The 24,195-nt window shown below is 36.9% G+C and overlaps 1 protein-coding gene across 1 annotated transcript in view; it reads left to right on the forward strand.

The window, feature by feature from the left end:
• Positions 1-24,195, forward strand: part of Vps11 (vacuolar protein sorting 11) — a 214,854-nt gene that overhangs the window by 124,183 nt on the left and 66,476 nt on the right. Inside the window, exons 11-12 of the mRNA XM_067137441.2 lie at positions 594-782; positions 15,503-15,625. Of these exons, the coding sequence (XP_066993542.2) occupies positions 594-782; positions 15,503-15,625 (312 nt within the window). The remainder of the gene's footprint in view (positions 1-593; positions 783-15,502; positions 15,626-24,195) is intronic.

Consider the following 24,195-nt stretch of genomic DNA (forward strand, 5'->3'; position numbering starts at 1 on the left):
ATGGTTGTGATCATGGTATCAATAGTCACTTGAAACTAGAAGCTTGCTTGCTTTCTATAGTGAAGGTTTCATTTAAACTCATTCTAAAAGCATAGAAGTGCATCCTTTTACATGCAAAATGTTGATAAATGTTTGTGTTTTAACTAGCCAAGAAATTTCTCTGATAATGTGTTCCTTCTTGTAGGTTGTGCTTGTATTCAGCCAGTTACTTTTTGTGTCAGTAAGTGTACATAGAACGACAATCTAAGACAACCTAGTTGAGTATGTAATAATAATAATAATAATAATAATAATAATAATAATAATAATAATAATAATAATAATAATAATAATGCAATTTTCAACTCTTAAGATAATGAACATTCCTCAGTGGGTTTTACCAGTTCATGCTAAAACTCCATACAGTGAATGTACCATAATATGTAGCAAAATATAGTCTTAGTTTTTATCAGAGTCTATATAGTCATTAATTTTTGAGCTGTAACTTTGATTTGAATATACATGATAAGTTGGCTGTTTCCTTTTTGAATAGCATAATGTTATTTTGCATAGGCCAGAAAATGTTGTGACTCATAATGTGGAATGTGTTACAGACAAAGGATCGAGAAGTAGATTTTGATGTGGAAATTGCCATCAAAGTTTGTCGGAATGCATCCCCTGAGGATGCTCTTATTTTGGCTCGTAAACATCACAAGCACGACTGGTACCTCAAAATCCAGATTGAAGATCGTGCCTGCTATGAAGAGGCTCTTCAGTACATTGCCAGTCTTGACTTTGAAGAGGTAATTTTCTCCAACTTACAACTAGAATTTGTTACAGATGGGATTGTAAGAAAAATTGCTTTCCTAAAATCAGGTGTGGTATGATGTGTCTATTAAGCATCCACCATGATTTGTCATCTTGATATGTGGCTTTGTTTCAAGTTATAATGTTGATTTTTCTGGCAAGTAAAATTAGAAGCAGATTTTTAATTGTACAGTCTCAAAAATATGTTTAAGACCACTTGTAAGAATTAATGTACTCGTTTCACCACTGTTCCTTTATCATATTCTTGATAATTACCATATTTTACTCGTGTAATGTTCCCACTTTTTAGCAGTTTTTAATCTAAGAATAGGGCAAGGGGGGGGGGGGGGGGAACGTGGGAATTTAATTCTGAATCTAAAATACTGATAGAATTCCACCACTTTTTGGTATAGTCTTTCAGCAGTCGCTGGTATACACATCCTCCTTTGAAGAAAAAGGTTGTTCTTCTTCATGAATTTACACAGCCACCTTCTGCATGCTTAAATTGTGAGATTCCTATGTTGCTTTTCTCTTGGATCTCTAACACCTTTACCTGAAGTATTTCATGAAAAACGTTATAGCCATTTAACCATTTAACCTGTCCTTTAACAGTCCTTTTTTTAATAAAGCTATCTTCTTGGCACACTACAACTGTTTGTTTGTTTACACCAGTAGTGTACATGTGATGGCTTTACACAAAACTCGCATGTTGCAGCATGATTGCTGCTGTTTTCTGCAAATTTAATTTAAACTGTGCATTGTAAATCCTGGTTTTCATACCCATTGCTTACAAGTGTTCACTTATGTATGTAAAAATAATTAGCACAAAGACCAGTGTATGTTATAGACAAAGTGCATGTCTCCCACATGGTTACTACAAGAGTACAAATCTTGTGGCAATCAGGAAGTTGTGATGAGGGTAAAATTGTTATCTCTGGAAGCCCTTAGTGATAACTTGGCTTGTAGATGGTAGATGTGTGATCATCGGTTGTCTTGCTTAGGGTTATGGCTGTAGAGCAATTAGGTTGCTGAATCTATCTCTGACTGAGAAGTCCTATTTAAGAGCCTGCTCTGCTCACCTCACATGGGGAAGGGCTAGGAAAGGTGCCCTAAATATGGCTAGTGCATACCATGGAGGCCACTGCCAAAGTAGCTTACACAGTGGCCTCCATACTATGCACTAGCCATGCATCTCGGTAGGTGTGCTATTTAACTACTGATGAACACAACTTAGCACACTGGGGTGAAATGCTGGCAACCAGTAATGAGTTAGCTGGAAAATTTATAACGTCCAATGACGGACCAACTATATTGGTATTGCATACCACGTAGTCGAGCAGCTCGTCTCCTTTCTCCTGAGTCTTTCCAGCCAAAACTTGGCAACATTTTTGTAACACTACTATTTTGTCGGAAATCACCTAGAACAAGTCAAGCTGCTTGTCTGAATTTTTTCCAGTTCTTGAATCATAACAGTTTTTATCAAAATGAACGTAACATTTTATTCCATTCACCCCGTCCAAACCATATTATGTTAAATAATGCAGTTACCTATCTGTAACATGATGTAAATTTTGGAACATGCCAGCATCTGATTTGTTGTTAATGTAGCTGCCTTTATTGTAGGGCCTCTGTTTAGACCATTGTGTATTTCCAAAGAAATTAAATATTTTCAGAATATATGACAGAATTAAGCATGCTGTCGGAACAGAAATGGCAGAAAAAATGGTAGATACATTGAACAATTGATCGGCCCAGTCACGTGTACACTACATTACTTAATGTACAGTAGCTGCTAAAAGGTTCATCTTTTACCAGTAGATTAAGGGCCATGATCCATTAGTCTGTGTTTCAACCATGGGGATAACTTCCTTAGCATCTTGCCACATCATATTGCACATCACTATATGCATACTTCTTGTATTATTCAATAGACAAATGTTACTGTTAAATAAATATGTATGTCTAGTCAGACCTTTTCACGATCACTCATTTTACAAAATACTAACAGCAAACATGACAAAACTTTTACATCATCAGGAAAATTATGCAAATTTTCATTTATAATTTAAGGATGGGAAAGTAACATGAGTAAATTAAGTACCTCCTGAACTCTATTTTCCACTTGTGGAACTATATACTGTGTATATGTTGTACTAGTAACACCAGTAAAGTGATTATTCTAAGTTGAAATCCTGAAGTATTTGCAGTGTGTTCAAGTACAACAGCTATAAAACTTTCAGCATAGAGCATATGACAGGTAGAGAAGAAGGAGATCTATTCAATGGACACTCCTGCTTGTATTCTCCTCCTCTATCTTCTAAGCAGTTAAGGGCCAATGAGTTTTGGATAAAATCGAAGGCCACCTTCCCTCCTACTTGATGGAGGGGATGGTAGTGGGAGTAGTACACTTGCTGAGGGACCAGTGGTGGCTGTGTTATTCAGTTCAGTTACAGGACAGTAAAAGATTTTTTAAGACTGAATAGTGATGTTGAAGTGCAAAGTATTTTCTTTGGAAGACAAAGTAACCATTATTTGTGACTTTGAGTATAGCCTTTCCCAAACTGATGTGGGTGAAAAGTATGTGCTGAGCAAATTGACTGTAAGTAATGAAATTAACAGAACTGTTTCTGCAGAAATATACTTCTTGTTTGTGTAGTATTTTTAAGGTAACCAATTTTTTTGTGTGTCGTTTGTTACTTAATTCTGCCTGGAAGATTTTCGGTTCTAGTGAACTTTGGCTTTTGTGAACCAAATACAGTGGAATCTTGATTCTCTGTTTTTGAAGGGACAATGGGGGGGGGGGGGGGGGGGGGGAACATGGGAAAATGGAAAATCCAGGAATGAATTAAAACCATCAACAACTTGGCTAAACATTACAAAAATGAAATATGTATAATTATAATCTTACAAACACTACTAAGCCAAATGAAACTACAGCCCCAATCAGCCTTTGCCTGCCAAGCGACCGCTGCTTATTCCGAAGGCCTGCAGATTGCGAGGTGACACATGGTCAGTGTTACGAATCCTCTCAACTGTTATTCCTGGCTCTCTAGACCGGGGTCGCCATCTCACCATTGAATAGCTCCTCAATTAAAGATAATCACATAGGCTGCGTGGACCTGGAACCAGCTCTTATATCCAGGTAAAAATGCCTGACCTCGCCAGGAATCGAACCCGGGCCCTACCGGTGACAGGCAGGCAAGTGACCGTGGGACCGGCTTCAAACATTAATTACCAGTACGTGAGTTAAAAATCTTGATACTTTATATTCTTGTTTTACCGGGGAAACTTAGTCAGTTTTCCGTGAAAACTTCTTTCAGTTCAGCAACTTTGATCAGCCAAACTCTTCGAAAATTCTAATAACGCTAAGCCAAACAACAGTCGACCACAAGTAGTTCTTAATTCTCTCATTACTGGGCGAGTTGGCCGTGCCGGTACAGGCGCGCGTCTGTGAGCTTGCATCCGGGAGATAGTGGGTTCGAATTCCACTGTCGGCAGCCCTGAAGATGGTTTTCTGTGGTTTCCCATTTTCACACCAGGCAAATGCTGGGGCTGTACCTTAATTAAGGCCACGGCCACTTCCAACTTCTAGGCCTTTCCCATCCCATCGTTGCCATAAGACCTATCTATGTCGGTGCGACATTAAGCAACTAGCAAAAAAAGAAAGTATCATCGTCGTCATCGTCATCATCATCATCATCATCATCATCATCATCATCATCATCATCATCATTTCTCATTATCCAGCTGTAGCAGGGTAGGGGCAAATATGGTCCTCTCCACTTTCTTCAGTCTTTCCACCACTCTTCCTCCAATACTGTGTCTCAGTCCAGGTTTCACTCTCTAATACTGTGTTGGATTGTGTCCTCCCATCTCAGTTGTGGTCTTCCGCGGCCTCTCCTTCCTTGCATTTGCATTTCCATCACCTTTTTTGGCATTCTTTCATCACTCATTTGCTTTATGTGCCCTAACCATCTTAATTGGCTCTTCTCAATTCTATCATTCAGTTTTTCCACTCCAATTTCTTTCCAGATCTTCTCATTCCTTATTTTGTCTCTTCTAGTCTTCTGTATCATACTCCTCAAGAACTTCATTTCGGCTGCTTGTATTTGACTCTCATCCTTCTGTGTCATTGTCCAAGTTTCTGCTCTGTAAGTTGTTATGGGTACATAATACATCTTGTAGATAGTTTCCTTTGCTTCCATTGGCACATCTTTGTCCTGCAACATGTTTCTTATGCTATGATAGAAACAACTTCCAGCTTGAATCCTCTTACTAATTTCAGCTTCCAGTCGAGCATTCTCCAGTAATTCACTCCCCAGGTATTTGAACGTCTCCACTACTTCAAGGAGCTTGTCTGCAAGTCAAATCCGACCTTTCCCTTCCTTCTCCCCTCTAGTCATAACAAGAGGTTTACTCTTTTCTACACTTATTTTCAATCCACATTCTTCGATCTTCCCATTCCCCACATCCAACTGTTCTTGAAGCTTCATGTTGTCTTCTCCCCAAATCACAATATCATCTGCAAATAACATGTTCATTTCTCTTCCTCCATATGCTGCTTTTGCTGTTTTCATGATGCCATCCATTACTATTGTAAACAGGATTGGTGATAGAATACTTCACTGTCTCAGCCCACTAGTAATTCTGAACAAACTTGTCCTGCAAACTTCTGTTTGCATGCAACTACAACATTCCTTGTACATTGCCATGATCGTTTTTATTAATCCCTGTCTAATTCCTTTTTGCACCAGACTGTCCCAGACTTTAGTCCTGGGGACACTGTCATATGCCTTTTCAATGTCAATGAATGTCATCACCATATTACTCCCATTGCTTTTCCATAAATAGTCTCCTAATGAAAATGGGCTCTATTATTGACCTTCCACTTCTGAAACCAAACTGATTTTCCTGTATCTGATTTTCAGCCCTCAACCTTTTCCTACTTTCCAGTATCCTCTCCGTTATCTTAGCAACATGGGATATTAGAGTAATTCCCTTGAAGTTCTTCAATACTTTCTTATACCTTTATTGAAAATTGGGATGATTATTCCTTTTTGCCAATCCTCAGGGACCTCCTTATTCTCCCAGACAATCCTGACAACTTGATATGTCCACTGCAGGCCTATATCTCCAGCTGCCTTTATCATCTACACTGAAATTACATCTATTCCAGCAGTTTTTCTTCATCTTTCCTACTGCCGTTTCAGTTTCAATCATTGTAATTTCTTTATCCATTTCTTCATCAACTAATTGCCTATACCGGGCGAGTTGGCCATGCGCGTAGAGGCTGTGAAGCTTGCATCCGGGAGATAGTAGGTTCGAATCCCACTATCGGCAGCCCTGAAAATGGTTTTCCGTGGTTTCCCATTTTCACACCAGGCAAATGCTGGGGCTGTACCTTAATTAAGGCCACGGCCGCTTCCTTCCAACTCCTAGGCCTTTCCTGTCCCATCGTCGCCATAAGACCTATCTGTGTTGGCGCGACGTAAAGCCCATAGCAAACAAACAAAAAAAAACCTAATTGCTTATCCTAGTGGTCCATTGAATGACTGTCATTATTTCTCATGTTCAGAAACTTCTGAAAATACTCTCTCCATCTAATTCTTATTTCTTCTGGTTTTGTTAATATTATGCTATCTTCATCCTTCACAAATCTGGTGTTTACTTGATCTCTCTTTTTGTTTCTTAAGATACCATTCAATAATTTCTTGCTGCCCTGCATGATGTTGTTGTTGTTGTTGTTGAGTCATCAGTCCATAGACTGGTTTGATGCAGCCCTCCATGCCATCCTATTCTGTGCTAACCTTTTCATTTCTACGTAACTGTTGCATCCTACATCTGTTCTGATCTGCTTGTCATATTCATACCTTGGTCTACCCCTACTGTTCTTACCACCTACACTTCCTTTGAAAACCAACTGAACAAGTCCAGGGTGTCTTAAGATGTGTCCTATCATTCTATCTCTTCTTCTCATCAAATTTAGCCAAATTGATCTTCTCTCACTAATTTGATTCAATATCACTTCATTCGTAATTCAATCTATCCATCTCACCTTCAGCATTCTTCTGTAACACCACATTTCAAAAACTTCTATTCTCTTTCTTTTTGAGTTAGTTATCGTCCATGTTTCACTTCCATACAATGCCATGCTCCACACGAAAGTCTTCAAAAATATCTTTCTAATTCCTATATCAGTGTTTGAAGTGAGCAAATTAATTTTCTTAAGAAAGCTCCTCCTTGCTTGTGCTAGTCTGCATTTTATGTCCTCCTTACTTCTGCCATCGTTAGTTATTTTACTACCCAAGTAACAATATTCATCTACTTCCTTTAAGACTTCATTTCCTAATCTGATATTTCTTGCATCACCTGCCTTCGTTCGACTGCACTCCATTACTTTTGTTTTGGACTTATTTATTTTCATCTCATACTCCTTACCCAAGACTTCGTCCATATCATTCAGCAGCTTCTCAAGATCATCTGCAGTCTCAGATAAAATAACAATGTCATCAGCAAATCTCAAGGTTTTGATTTCCTGTCCTTGGATTGTGATTCCCTTTCCAATTTCCTCTTTGATTTCTTTCACTGCCTGTTCTATGTAAACATTGAAAAGGAGGGGTGACAAACTGCAGCCATGCCTCACTCCTTTCTGGATTGCTGCTTCTTTTTCAAAGCCCTCGATTCTTATCACTGCAGACTGATTTTTATACAGATTGTAGATAATTCTTCGTTCTCGGTATCTAATCCCAATCACCTTCAGAATTTTAAATAGCTTGATCCAGTCAACATTATCAAATGCCTTTTCTAGATCTACAAATGCCATGTACGTGGGCTTGTTCTTCTTGATTCGATCCTCTAAGATCAGACGTAGTCAGGATTGCTTCACGTGTTCTCCTGTCTTATACAGCTTACGCACTAAATGGAATAACCTTGCCATGCTGTTTTCTCCTAAGGCAGTCAGTAATTCAGAGGGAATGTCATCAATTCCTGGTGCCTTGATCCTATTTAGGTCACTCACAGTTCTGTTAAACTCGGACCTCAAAATTGGGTCTCCCATTTCATCAGCATCAACAGCCTCTTCTTGTTCCAGAACCAAATTATCTACATCTTTACCTTGATACAACTGTTGGATATGTTTTTGCCATCTTTCTGCTTTGTCTTCTTTCCCTGGAAGTGGCTTTCCATCTGAGCTCTTAATATTCATACACCTAGATTTCCTTTCTCCAAAGGTTTCCTTGATTTTCCTTTATGCAGCATCTACCTTTCCCAGGACCATACAACCTTCAACATCCTTGCACTTCTCCTTCAGACATTCTTCCTTAGCTACCTTGCACTTACTTTCCACTTGATTCCTTAATCACGTGTATTCTTTTCTGCCCTCTTCATTCCTAGCATTCTTGTATTTTTGTCGTTCATCAATCAGGTCTAGTATCTCCTGAGTTATCCACCGATTCTTAGTTGATCTTTTCTTCCTTCCTAACATTTCTTCAGCAGCCCTACTGACTTCATTTTTCATTCTCCACTCTTCCTCTATTGTGTTTCCTTCAGCCTTTTCATTTAGTCCTTGTGCAACGTGTACCTTGAAACAATCCCTCACACTCTTTTCTTTCCCATCTTTTTGCATTCTTTCCTTTCTTCAATTTCTTCAACTTCAGATGGCATTTCATGGCAAACGAGTTGTGGTCAGAGTCCACGTCTGCTCCTGAGAAAGTTTTGCAATCCAACACCTGGTTTCTGAATCTCTGCCTAATCATAATGAAGTTTATTTGATTCCTTCCAGTGTCTCCAGGTCTCATGCACGTATACAGCTGTCGTTTGTGGTGTTTCAACCAAGTATTGTTAAGGACTAAATTATGATCAGTGCAGAATTCAACCAGCTGACTTCCTTTTTCGTTCCTTTGTCCTAATCTGAATTCTCATACTGTATTACCTTCTCTTCCTTGGCCTACCACTGCATTCCAGTCTCCCATCACAATTAGATTCTCGTCACCTTGTATATATTGTATTAAATCTTCTATCTCTTCATATATTTTTTCGATTTCCTCATCATCCGCTGAACTAGTAAGCGAATGATGAATGATATTTGTGCTAGTCTATATATATTGGTGTAGGAAATGAAATGACATCTTTCTAAGTGAATTCTAACCTCAGCCATAGTTTTGCTAATGCCATAAGAGAGTATAGACTATTATTTATAGATATAAGATCCCAAATCATACAGAAGGGCTATGTTGTTGTAATTCAAAGAATATTGGGAAGAATACATACTTTGTGAAATTTAGGTGGATTCTAGGAGGTGATAATAATGATAGACATGACGACAGCTATATAATGCAAATAAGAAATAGATCCTATGTAAGTTATGGGCAAATGCAGAAGCAGTGTCATAAAGGGAGTTGTATGATATGATGAATGAGAGGTTATTAAGAAGATTTGAAATGAGAAAAGCCATTTACAGGCAATGCAAACCTATGGTGTTCATCACATAAGTGTAATAACGACAGGGACTCGTGCTATCCCGTGGTGTTCTTCATATGGTGGGTACTAATCATAGGCAAGCCAGAACCCTGGGTTCCGTAATCCCATGGTGTCGCTCATAGAGTGCTACTAATCGCAGATTCTGTAAAAGCTGTCGCGCTCTCGTTTGCTACTAATCACAAACCTATTTGGTATCAAACATGGTGGTACTAAGCACAAGTAAAAGCGACCCATGGTGTTCCCCGCGTGGTGGTACTAATCACAAGTAGTTTCAGGGTTCTAATATAATCATCCCTTGGTCGCCCCTTTTAGTTGCCTCTTACGACAGGCAGGGGATACTGTGGGTGAATTCTTCATCTGCATCCCCCATCCACAGGGGGCTGTGTGTTTCGTCCGCGAGAGGTATTTTATTTCCCTTAAGTCCGCCGGCAAGCCGGTTAGGACCCCCCTATCTGCCACCTGGGATGCGCCACATGGGAGTATCACCTCTCCCCCTGCTACGCCAGCGTAGTAGGTTCGTGGAGTTCATAATATAACCAAGGAAGGTAGCACAATACATACTGGCACATATTTGAATTCTAATGCTAATTTATGGTTAATGTAAGATAGATCTGGCATATTGAAGTTTACTAGTGTGACATATGAATTTAACATAAATGATAGGTGTAAATATATTTCATTTGGCAATAATAATTTGATGACAACAAATAGTGGCTGTATACAAGAAACTTATTGAGTATTCCGAAACCCAAGAAGTCAATGGAGGTCATAAGATTCCAGATGATAAGATTTCAGATGATGGGATTCCAAATAATAAGATTCAAAATAATAAGATACCAGGTAATAAGATTATTCAAATCTCCCATCACGATTATATTATTCTCTTCTAGTTCATCCAGGAATGTGTCTTTCTCCTCTTGAGTACACCCAAATTGAGGGGCATATACTTGGATTATGGTTAGGACCTCTTTCCCTATTTTCCATCGTAGCTTAATTATTCTATCATTGACATGTTCTACATTGACACTATGTCATTGTTCTTACTGATAACAAATGCTACGCCATTACGGGGTTCCTTTTTGTGTCCATGCCAATAGATCTTAAAAAATAACCCTTCCTCAGTGATTTTACACCTTTCCCTTTCCGTTCTACATCACTCAATCCTAGAATATCAAACTTCCTCCTTTCCTGAGGTCCACTAGTTCTTCACATTTTCCTGTCAGGGTTATATTATTCAATGTTCCAGTTTTTGTTGTATTTTTTCTGGTGTAGATTTTCTTTTTGGCATATATTCGCTGATTATCATCGGGCTGCCAGCTGTCATACCTAGCAGAAGTATGTGAGGATGTTGTCATATTCGGGACTTGAATTCCATTGGATCCGAGGCTCTTTTTAGTTTTAAAAGCGTACACCAATTACTCTCCTGTTGACTTGCTAGGCCTAACACAAAAGAGGATATTTTCTGTCAGGGCAATCTCCCTTAGCCTTTAGCAGTCCCCTGTCACATCTACAAGGCATCTTTCTAGTGAATTTATGTGGCATTTCCTCCACAAAGGTTTCACTCAACCTCCTGAGGAGAACTCCTCTGCCCGTAGTCGTTGGTTCATCCTTAGTTTGCCAGGCTTGGTATTAGCTGCCTGACCCTCAGCCAGACAATCGCAGGTTGTACCGTCTACTGTCACATACCGTAGCAGGATTGCTCCTGAACTGAATAGATAAGGAAGATAAAATTGGAACACATGTTATGTAACAATGGTAAGAAGAGCCCAAGAATTGTAGTTGCAAGAGCTTAACCAAGACCGACTACAATATCTCAGACCTTAATGCTATTGTCGATTGGCGGGATGATGATGGAATTCATGGTGGTCGTAAGGGATGTGTGGTTCGCACATTATTGTTTGTTTACATTGTATTTAGAGGACAAGACAAGAAGTACTATTTCATCCATGTTATTAAGTGTAAAGTATATTTGCAGTCATTAACGAGTAATTCATGTTGTGTAGGTCTAGTTTTAGAGGTGTAAATAATTGTGCATAACAGATTCTATTATTGTACTGTAACGGCTGTAGCATTTGCCCAAATGGATCATTCGTGCTGCGTACTACGTTGTAGATTAAATTGTTGCAGATACTTCAGTTTTAAAATTCCCTGTATATAAAGATTTGAGGGAGAAATTATCCACCAGGAAAATTAAGTCAAAGGCCAAACCATTTAACGTATTGAACCAAGATTTGTGGTTAGAAAGTATCTCTTTCCAACAGAAAGTGATAGTATTCTGGGGAGACAAGTTAAATTTTGCTAAGATTTGATCTACTTTTGATAACCTCAGAACAAACTCCTGGTCCCACTTAACGTGGATGATAGTGTACTTTTTATTAAGGTACACAATATTGGTAGATATGAAGATATCTGTTAAACAGTGCCTGTTTCAAAGTGTCGAGTACCTTGAATGTGAAGGTCTGTTATAAGAAAATAGTGTGCCAACCAGGATCATCTTTATGACACCTGGGATAAGATGCACAATGTGGTGAGTCAATTGACAATTACAAACATCTTTCCTCCTCCAGTAGGATTTACGTCTTAGTGCATATTGTAGAGGATGCCTTCATTCGAGATGGATATAGTAAGATGTAGCAAAATAACATTTACTTTGGAATGATATTGGAATTATTAGTTTCAGCTTAGGGTACAGTATCCACCAGAGCTTCTGATATGGACTCATATCCAGGAGCCTATCAGTTGATATATCATGGTTTTGTCCCATCATGTACATCTTCGATAGAATAGGTTCGTATGAATACTATTAAAGCTTGCTCTAAATTTGACCAGGAACTCCTTGTAGGTCCAATCCCACAGCTATCGAGAGGCAGAAAGTTGCTCTAGCTAAGGGCATTTATCTTAACATATCATAAGATTTTACATAATGAATGTTCTGTTATTCATGAGGGCACTATCCAATTCCTGAATGTAATATCTACAATAAATGGTAGATTAACAGAGATATGCCTAGCCTATATGCTTACATTAACTTACTTTGAATTTCCTACCGTAGCAGTTCTGTCGTAATATTTCTGTAAATGCTCAGTTAAGATTGCATTGATGGATATTGTCATATCGACTGCCATCATGTTCCTTAATAAAAGGTATGCGGTTATCCTTTATTACTATGTTAAGTGTAACCAGCTAGTTATAAGATGTCATATTTACATGTTTTGTTATGTCAGTGGTGTGTTATTCTTATTTTAAATGATGCTAAGGTAATGCATTTACCTAATGCATTCGTTTGTAATCCTCTTCTTGCTTATTGTGCATCATTCCAATTATTGTCTACTAAGTACATGGTTTTGACACAAATTTTGGAGTTCCTGGAGGAAAGTAATCTAACATGCGAAGTTTTCGCATCGAACTGAAGTTATTTAGATGACTCCCTAACCTTGAACAGTCAGCATCTGATCCCCCTACGACATCCACCATTTTGTTTTTGATATTACGGTCTGATATACTGTAGTCGGTCTTGGCTTAACTGATTTAGAAGATTTTCAAAAATGAATAATAATAATAATAATAATAATAAGGTTTAAACCAGTGAACACATCTGAAAATGAGTCGAAATTCAATTCCCAATAAAATAAATTATGCTTTTAGGGACTTGCAAAACTATAAAATAAAATAAAACAGCTTAGAAATCTAATGTGGTGATCATCTCTTCAAAATATGTTGTAATAATAATAATAATAATAATAATAATAATAATAATAATAATAATAATAATAATCATCATCATATGGCCTCAGCTACCGTGTGCAGACATTACAATTTGACGCCATCTGGCTGTCTGCTCATCAATTTCGACGTTCCGTTTTACTCTCAGCCCCCACTAGATGGCAGACCGAGTAAACCAAAACTCTCTTGGGCGTCTATGGCTGAGATTTAATTAATTTTGTCGGGTAAACACCAAATGTGTCACCAGAGATCTTTTACATGCCGACATCGTACGACATGGAGTGTCGAATGGACTTTTTTCCGCCCTTCAAAAATCCGACTACCTCTGCCGGGTTTGAATCCGCTATCTTGGGATCCGGAGGCCGACACTCTACCGCTGATCCACAGAGGCAGCTATAATAATAATAATAATAATAATAATAATAATAATAATAATAATAATAATAATAATAATAATAATTTAAAATATAAGAAAGTAAATATTTAAATCTGAAAGCGAAGTTTACAAGGGAACCGCAGTAATTTTTATCAGTTTTACATTGCATAGCCTAGGCCTAACCACTTAGTTAACAGGAACATTTCCTTTAGCTTAAAATCTCTCGCACATTACAATAATTCTAAATATCAACGCATATTTAGTACAGTCCAGTGCTTCACATTCTCTTAAAATATTGAAAGTATAAACAGGCACTCACTGAGAAGCTATGTCGTTCAGATACACCAAAAACTTAATCACAGATTTTAAAATACTAGTACTTAGCACTACAAAACATATTCTCTGAAGAGAAGAATATCCCACGTCCTACGGTGGATGGTAATTCCACCATTTCTACATAATCTTCATGGCAGAAGTTTGGGATTTCACTTACAGTTAAGAAATACGTCAGCCGCCATGTTGATCATTCTAGCTTCTTTTGGCGTGGCAGTTACAGTTTCTACATCAGAGCTCCAATCACCAGGGAAGGGGAAGGAAGTCGACCAGCGCGCGCAGCTCACTCAAGGTTGCCAATTTTAAGTTCAATGCGTCGCAAATATGATACAATTCCCCTTTGAGTTTAATAAATACGGGAGAACACAAGTAAAATGTTACCAATTAGTTATGCACACCACAATGTTCAGCAAGATGGCAGTAAGTGTGCATTTTGTTGAATAGTTCAGAGGAAAATCTTAGGCCCAAAAATAAGCTTGACCGGGTGAGTTGGCCGTGCGCGTAGAGGCGCGCGGCTGTGAGCTTGCATCCGGGAGATAGTAGGTTCGAATCCCACTATCGGCAGCCCTGAAAATGGTTTTCCGTGGTTTCCCATTTTCACACCAGGCGAATGCTGGGGCTGTACCTTAATTAAGGCCACGGCCGCTTCCTTCCAACTCCTAGGCCTTTCCTATCCCATCGTCGCCATAAGACCTATCTGTGTCGGTGCGACGTAAAGCCCCTAGAAAAAAAAAATAATAATAATAATAATAATAAGCTTGTAAAATTAAATGTGTATAATGCAACAATTTTGTCTCACTATTTCTGTCTGGGGTGGAACATACATGCTTGAGTTTTGTTGAGGTTAGGCTTTAAAACTCTCTCAGGCTGATAGACTTCCTTCCACTTCCTCAAAACACACTCCTTGAGCTGTCAGTGCAAGGGTTATGAACTTCATGTTGTTGGTCCGTATTGAACTGAGATAACATAAATTATACACAGGAGAGTTTTCCACCTATTCAATACTAAGTTGTATTTACAATGTTATTTACATTACATGGACTAGTTTCAACCCTATTTGGGGTCATCATTAGCCACATTAAACATACACAAAATTTGATGAAATCCTAAAACATGTTTCTAAGCAGTAGGAATCTTATGAATATACAATTTACAATATGAAGTGTGGTTGAAGTGGGCAAGGGCTATGGCGCTCAAAATGCTGCAAATGAAATTGAAATATTACATGTGACATAGGTAAGCATTAAATAATACGAATACACTAAACATGCTGAAAAGTCTGGAATAAAAATACGAATGAGGTGCTCTGTGTTGTAGGTTAAAAATTTCAGTTTGATTTTAGACCAGGACCTACTGAATTTCATGAGTCAAATTTTATGTATGTTTAATGTGGCTGATGATGACCCCGAGTAGGGTTGAAACTAGTCCTATGTAATGTAAATAACATTGTAAACACAACTTAGTATTGAATAGGTGGAAAACTCTCCTGTGTATAAATTTATATGCTGTCAGTGCAAGGTCGTCAGCATGCAGAAATCTTTGTGTTAGATGGAAAGGGCTGATCATTTCTTTATAGGTTGAAGAGGCCAATATGCTTCCCTGTGGGAAGCAATTTACCTGGTTTCTCCTTGAAGGTGGTGACATATGTAGAAATATTCTTTTAAATTATTGGTCTTAAATATTTTTCTGATAAATATGTATTAAGTGTTAGTACTTTCTCTAGCTTTACTTTATTCACTCATGTAAATTGCATAACAGATTCATCAAGAGGTATTGAAATTTTGCTAACTTAAGTCATCTCCATAGGCTGAATCTATGATGAAGAAGTATGGCAACGTGCTCCTACAGAATACTCCTGCTGAGGCCACTCAGTTCCTCAAGACTCTGTGTACTGACTATCGTCCCAGCAACAAGCCACTTGTCGATCAGGTATTATGAAATGGAAAAAAAAAAATTTTTTAGTGTCAAAGGATATCTTTTAACTTGAGAAAAATTGTCACTCAGTTTGGTATTTAAGTTTAAGGAGGTGTTTTATTTATTTATTTATCTGTGTCTGAAATCACTACAATATATTTACAACTACTGTATTTACACTTTGTTTTTCAAGGAGGTGTTAACAATCAGTTATCAGCACACCCATCATCCAGATTGATAAAGTAGTATAGCTAACTTAATAAGGTTAACAGTAACAGTTTTGTTTACAGATCTATGGAACTGAACTCTTTTGAGGATCTCTTATTTATATAAACAGAATTATAACAAAACACTGACAAAAAAACATGTGTCACTTCAAATTCAGAAAAGTATAATGTTACAGGTATTGTTGAAAATTATACATGTCAAGTTGATGTGCACAGCTCAAGAAAAGCCTTTTCCACTGGAGAATGTTGATCTATAAGAGATGGGAAATACCTTTTATAAAATGATCAACAGAGTGTACAACATAATCAAAGCAGACTTCACTTGCACCATGGGCAGTGAATTAAGAACAGTGAAGAAAAACATCTGGTTATTCTGAGTGCTCTACCACACTAAAGGTGTTTGGTTTAGATGGATTGGCTTTTGTGATTAGTTCAGTGACTCGTCCTTCATTAGCTGCTTTGGTGCAAGATAAAAGCTTGCTTTGATCATTTTGTGAATTCTGACGATGTAACTCGTATAGATCATCATCCAATTCAGAGACTGATACTTCTTACATTATCCAAAGATAAACTTTTCATTGTTCTCCTGTAGACAAGGTTTTCCATATTCAACTAATATTGTGTATGTGAACTGAACATTGTGTGGCATTTTAAACTATATTTACAACATTATGCTTTCCCAACCTTGAAGTGGGACGAGTTCTTTATGAGTCTGTAAATGTATCAGGTGTGTGTGTTTTTTTTTTAAGACATCAGTTCACAAACCGTGAATGACCACAAGGATCCTCAATTTTTATCATTTAGATGATAACTGAAAATATTAAAATTATACAGAAAGGAAACACTAAAATGATTTATCATTTATGAATAGTATAAGTGATGATATAAAATTGTTATTGAATCTTTTAAAATGTCCACTATAATTTTTTCTTCATCCTTTCTCCATGCATAATTCTATCTATCTCCGTAGTGTAACTGTTAGCACTATTAGCTGCCTTACTCAAGAGGCCCATGTTCGATTCCCGATACTGCCAGAAATTTATTAGCAAGAGTGCTGGTATATGGTTACAATGGTACATGCAGTTCACCTCCATTGGGGGTGTTCCTGAAAAGAGCTGCACATGATCTTACTATCTAAGCTAAATCTTAAGTCTAAGCTTAATCTTGTTCACAAATTCTATGATGGAGACTATTTTTACTTCATTGTTAACTCTTGGTTCAGGGTACTTACAGGGGTTAGACAAGGCTGTAATCTTTCACCTTTGCTGTTCGTAGTTTACATGGATTATCTGCTGAAAGGTATAAAATGGCAGGGAGGGATTCAGTTAGGTGGAAATGTAGTAAGCAGTCTGGCCTATGCTGACGACTTGGTCTTAATGGCAGATTGTGCCGAAAGCTGGCAGTGTAATATCTTGGAACTTGAAAATAGGTGCAATGAGTATGGTATGAAAATTAGCCTCTCGAAGACTAAATTGATGTCAGTAGGTAAGAAATTCAACAGAATTGAATGTCAGATTGGTGATACAAAGCTAGAACAGGTTGATAATTTCAAGTATTTAGGTTGTGTATTCTCCCAGGATGGTAATATAGTAAGTGAGATTGAATTAAGGTGTCGTAAAGCTAATGCAGTGAGCTCGCAGTTGCGATCAACAGTATTCTGTAGAAAGGAAGTCAGCTCCCGGACGAAACTATCTTTACATCGGTCTGTTTTCAGACCAACTTTGCTTTACGGGAGCGAAAGCTGGGTGGACTCAGGATATCTTATTCATAAGTTAGAAGTAACAGACATGAAAGTAGCAAGAATGATTGCTGCTACAAAGTGGTGGGAACAATGGCAGGAGGATACTCAGAATGAGGAGATAAAGGCGTATTTAGGAATGAACTCGATGGATGAAGCTGTACGCATAAACCAGCTTCGGTGATGGGGTCATGTGAGGCGAATGGAGGAAAATAGGTTGCCTAGAAGAAGAATAATGGACTCTGCTATGGAGGGTAAGAGAAGTAGAGGTAGACCAAGACGATGATGGTTAGACTCAGTTTTTAATGATTTAAAGATAAGAGGTATAGAACTAAATGAAGCCACAACACTAGTTGCAAATCGAGGATTGTGGCGACGTTTAGTAAATTCACAGAGGCTTGCAGACTGAACGCTGAAAGGCATAACAGTCTATAATGACGTATGTATGTATGTCAACTCTTCATTGCAATTTCAGAAATCATTGATGTTATTTTCATATCGGAACAATGTCTGTTCAAAAGATGCTATTTCCACTTCCAAAAATTAAATCGGTATTCTGTCCACGTGCATTACACTAGTTGAATATCATCGATTGCCATGAGCAATCCAGACCAGAAAGATGTAATTTCTTAAAAGTTGTACCAAACCCGATCATGGGTACATTCCATGTGCCTTTTATTTTATGTTTCTTGCGCTTTTCTGACAACTTTCTTTAGGTGGAAATAGCACCTTTAGAACAGACACTCCTTATCTAGATCATCCCAACAGCTCTATCATCATACAGATCATTAATGTACTGTATCCTACATCTACCTTATTTTTGCTTTCACCCAATAGATTGGCCTGCTTACTGAACAATTTAAGAATAAGGTGATATTAGGACCAACTTCATTTATGAAAAATACTGCAGGCTAAAATTTACAGGGTGTATCTTAATTATACCAACAAAAAAATTAGGGATGCTCTTTGTGATATGTAAACAGTGATGGCACAATCGGATTGGCAGAGAACATTATTCTTTTTGAAATAATGAGGTTACTCTGTTACTTCCGGGCACATGATTCAAATTGTCAAACTCGCCATATTTCCTCTGCTAGTCATGGGTAATAAATTTCATTTTATTCCGTACTGAAGCGCAATATAATTTAAAACAAAAGCCTTAAATTTATTGATTTTGACTGATGCTGATGGTATCTAGCAAAACCGAAACTAGTTTCATCATATTCATCAACTTTTTTTGAAATTTATTACCTATGATTATAATGCCAACCAGGCAAAGAAGATAGCCTACTTCAGCTTAAAAGTCAAAATAGCAAAGTTAGGCAAAGACATTAATTTTCTTAAACAATGCATAACACATAACTTGACCCCTAACCTTTTTAAAGGTGAATTCTAAGAAACATTGATTTTCTTTCCAAAAAAATGTAAAAAAAAACAAATTCACACTAGCAATATTATTGGCTCAGAGAAGAAATCACGTTCCTATATAAGAAGAAATCTCCTTCATAATAAGCTCTATGAAACTCGCCTTGGATCTACCAAGTTACTATCTCAGTCCCAATGAGATCTTTTTCAATCACACATTTAATATAAATTGCAAATCACTTTATCCCGTAAACAACAAGTTTTAGAGAAAAAGTTACTCAAAACCTCCAAACCTGTTTCCTAACTCTATCACAGCACATCCATCTACTACTAACAATCTTACCAATTTCCATCCTCCGATCACTAACTTACCTAATGTTGTATTTGACGATATTGAAACTTCTATTTTAAGCAGAGGCCAAAACAGAACTGGCCTAAAACTAACATTACTTAACAGCATAATAACCACAACGGTAGAAACTGAATTAGCTGTCAATAAACTACCACTCAGTATCCACGACAAAGTTAGATATGAAGCGAAAAAGAACTTAAAAATCTCCTTAAACCATTACATAATGATATTCCCATTAATCTTAATAATAACCACATTAATAAAGATAATTTCATGCATAAACTAATTCACAATCTCGGAAAGAAAATTACTTATCCTAACCTCATAATAACTAAGGCAGATAAAGGTAATTCTACTGTCATTATCAACAAAGTTGAATAGACGAGAAAAGCACAACAATTCTTTTCTAAAAGCTCATTTTCCCCAATTAAGATAGATGCCACCATCAAACTCCATCAACTCAAACAAATACTAAAAAATTCACCTTGTATATTAACAGAATATGAATGTAATTCTCTCAACATGAATCCTGGCCTACTGATGGCCAGAGTACTTCCAAAAATCCATAATACCAGCACCCCCATTAGACCAATAGTTAATTACAGACCCAGTCCTTTACATAAAACATCGCAGTTCGTTCAGAAATTCTTAAAAATTAATTACCATTTTCTAGCCAACAAATCTATTAGAAACACTAAAGAACTATGCCCAAAGTCAACTCAAGAGCTGAGGAAAAGTATCCCTCCACGTTGTACATTGATTACGTACCATACCTATTTATTCCTTTATTGATCATGTAAAACCTAAAGATTACTGGCGAATACTAAGGCTTGAGAAGCAAGGTTTATTTTTATTTCATAACACATTTCGTGTGAGACACATGGGGACTTACAATGGAAAGTATGACAACATAAGTATATGATTCCACCCTTTTGCAACTCCTGTCAGTGGCAGTTTCTCACAAGCTGAAAACCCACCTTTGAGTAGGACTGCAAAACACAGTGTTTCCAGGATTGTTCTAAATATTGTAGTTTCGTCATTCAGAAGGTAAAAATGAACGCATGATCCCCTCGTGACAACATTTCTGCAGGTAGAGATCAGTTACGAATATAAAGTACATTTTTTAAAATTATTATTATTATTTCCGATGAGGACAACGTGCCAATTTCATTTCAGTTCTTCATACTTTGCAGTTTTCCCTTCTGTTCCTTCCAATATTTTTTCATCCTTTCACTATGCTGTTCCTTCCTGTCCTCGGACCACTTCGCACCAGGTTTCTTGTTCAATCTTCCTTGGAATCCTTCCATACTTACTACCTTCTTTCTAAAAATCTCTTTGTCCATAGTTTCTTCTCTTATATTATTTCTTTCTAAATCTTTCTTTACTTCTTGAATCCATCTAGTTGTTGCCTTTTTGTCCCAAAGGTACTTGAAAATCCTTTTTTTTTAATCTGGAATTATCCATTCTGTAAATATGTCCAAAAAAATTGCAGCCTCTTTTTTTTATGGTTTCTGTTATGTTTTCTATGTTCCTGTATATTTCGTCATTAGGTCTTAATTTCCATACTTCTGTTGTTTTCACAGGGACTAAGATTTTTCTCATGATTCTCCTTTCTAGTACCTCAAGTTTATCTAATCTATAGTTTAGTACCATGCATTCACTTGCATATAGGCATTCCAGTTCACCACTGTAGTGTAGTGCCTTATTTTAAGATTTTTTGATAGACATTTTTTGTTATAAAAATTCCTTGTGATACTATATGCTCTTTCCACCTTGTGTACCCTTTCTTCTACAGCAGATTTGTCTAAATCATTTTCTTAAATTATTTCTCCCACATATTTGAATTTCGTTACTCTTTCCACCGGACCAATATCTGTTGCCAAAAATTTTGGAGCATTCTTGGCTTTCTGACAATATAGCAAAATTGTCTGCAAGTGCTAGACAATTTATTTCAATGCCTTTGATTTTTCTCCCCAAAGTTACCTGCAAAATGTTATGTTCTTTAAGCTTTACATTCCAAATTCTTACAATTTTCTCTAGAACACAGTTGAATAGAAGGGGTGACAAATTGTCACCTTACATACCCCTGTATTTATCTTAATAGGTTTTGATATCTCACCCATAAATTTCACCTTTGAAATTGTGTCAGTAAGTGTTTTACATATTAGATTTGCCAATTTAGTTTTCACTCCAAATTCACGAATTGTTTTATCTATGGTTTTTCTATCAGCCGAGTCAAAGGCCCTATTAAAATCTATAAAAGTCACAACAGTGTCCTTTGAATTCAATATCCTATTGTGATTTATGGATTTTAAGTTAAATATTTGTTCTGAACAAGATCTACCTTTTCTAAATCCAGCTTGATACTCACCCAGTTGCTTGTCAAGTGATGTTTCTACTCTATTCAGCAATATTTTTGAGAATACCTTGCATGCAATTTGCAGAAGAGAGATGCCTCTACAGTTATCAACATTTTGTTTGTCCCCCTTTTTATCCATTGGGTGTATTAGTGCCACTTTCCATTCTTCTGAAATCCTATCTGTTCTCCAAATATCTTCAAAGATTAACTGCAGCTCTTCAATGATGTTTGATTGAGACCATTTCAAAAGTTCAGCTGTTATAGAGTCTTCTCCACTAGCTTTATTATTTTTCAGGTTGTTAATTACTTCTTTAATTTCTTCAGCAGTGGGTGGTATATCTTCTTCCAGATTTTCAGTCGAGTTGAACAAGTCGAAATATTTGACTCGTCACATCACCAATCTGAAGTTTGTTCCATTATACAACAGAATACAGAAAATTAAGTAAACTTGAAATTCTTGAATTTACTTCTATTTTAAAATTTGTTTTAAATAACAATATTATTTTAGTTTTAACAACACTATATACCAACAAAATGGTCTAGTTGTGGAGTCACGGGCCTCAGAAATCTTAGCTGAAATCTACCTTAACTTACAACATACCAGAATTTTTAACAGTAATATGTTCACCAACATTCAATTTTGGGCCATATACATAGATGATACTGTAGTTTTAATGAATGAGAACTTAGTCGACGCTACCACCACCCTTTCAAACTTAAACACACTTGATCCATATATTAAATTCACTCTAAAATAAGAAACTGAATACAAAATCAATTTTTTTTAACTTAACAATCTTAAAACACCATAATTCCCTTAGCTACAAAATTTATAGGAAACCTACGCAAACCATAAACACCATTCATGAAGACTCTCTACATCCACAAGTGCACAGCATGGTTCATCGTGCATTCAATATCCCAATGTTAAAAAAAAAAAGATCTTGTACATGAATTAAACACCATCAGAAACATAGCAAAGGCCAACGATATAATAAACATTCCATTGAAGAAACAATACATAAAGTCAGACATAGACTTTCCACCACCCTCACTAAAGAAAAACCTAACAGAATCTTATTTTTCCACTTTCACTTTTATTAATCCGCAGATTTCTATTTCAAAAAATATGATATGAAAATATCTTTGAAAACAGACAATAATAATACATCAATTCTACGTAACACAAACTCATTTAATAATAATAATAATAATGTTCTTCTTATTCTTCTTTATGTTTGTCACGCCTGGTGGCAGGGTCCGCTGTGTGGATTCGTTGTCTCCATTTAATTCGGTCTTGGGCCATGTCTGGATGTAATTTTGGAGCTTTCAAGCCGTTGTGCATTGTATCGGTCCATCGCTGTCTTGGTCGTCCCTTGGGCCTCTTTCCAGCGACTTCCAATGTATACGCTAACTTTGCCAATGTATTGCTTTTGCACGCAATACATGCCCAAGCCAGTGCAGACAGTTTTCCTGCATTTTCTTGTGGATTGGTGTAATGCCAAAATGTTTCCTAATATCGTCGTTTGAAATATGATCCAGTCTAGTGATGCCATCTGTCCGCCTAAGCATCTTTGTCTCCATGGCGCTTAGTCAAATTCTACCTCCTTTGTAGCTGGCCAACACTTGGTGCCATAGAGAGGGACAAGATGATGATGATAATAATAAATTTTATAGATCAGGTGTTTATATGATTAAATGTATTAGTTGTCTGTCCACCTATATCAGCCAAACAGGTATAAACTTTGACACGAGGTACTTAGAACATGTAAATATAATAGATTTTCAGCTCTGGGAAAACATATATGATGGACTCAAACCATGAATTCACAAATTTTGATCAAGATCTAAAAATCTTAAAAATGGTTAATAAGGGCTCTCTGCTCAGTGTCTCTGTAAATTTTCATCCACCTGGATCAATTCTTTAATCCCAGTTTTAACCTTAAGGAGATGTCAGAAAAACCAAACCCTTTATTTGATCTATTAATTCCTCTTTTCAATAAAAAGAAATTAAGTACTCTAAACCCCCTTCTTTATTTTTCTCCAAATTCCCTCCAGCAATCACACACCATTCCACATCCCTCAACCCCATCTTAGGCTACACTATTCCTCCCATCTACAACTCCGCTCTATTATATTCTTTGTTTTTGCTCTTTAAACTTTTTCAATAATCCATATTGGAAACAAATGTCCATCTCAACATTTTCCCCATCAACATTATTCTCTTCACATTTGCTTCAGCTGAACTGAATTCAAGAAGATTCTTCAAGTGCTAGTATTTTAAGTGTTTCACCTGCTCATCTGTGAAGTGCATTCTTCAAATTGGAAGAAAACTGAGAACTTACACAAGTCGTGTGATCATGATGAGTGTTAAACATCCAAATCTTTACTTGTCTTGCACTGAACATCAACAACATACGCTTGCTTCATAAATTTTATTTATAAATCATGTCTTGCCTTAACTTTATTGATTCTCTAGCAAGACAAACTAGTTTCATAAAATACGTGTAAAATTTTTAAGGTTACAATGAATAGTATTCAATA

The sequence above is a fragment of the Anabrus simplex genome, chromosome 1 (assembly GCF_040414725.1).
Source record: "Anabrus simplex isolate iqAnaSimp1 chromosome 1, ASM4041472v1, whole genome shotgun sequence".
NCBI classification, from domain to species: Eukaryota; Metazoa; Arthropoda; class Insecta; order Orthoptera; family Tettigoniidae; genus Anabrus; species Anabrus simplex.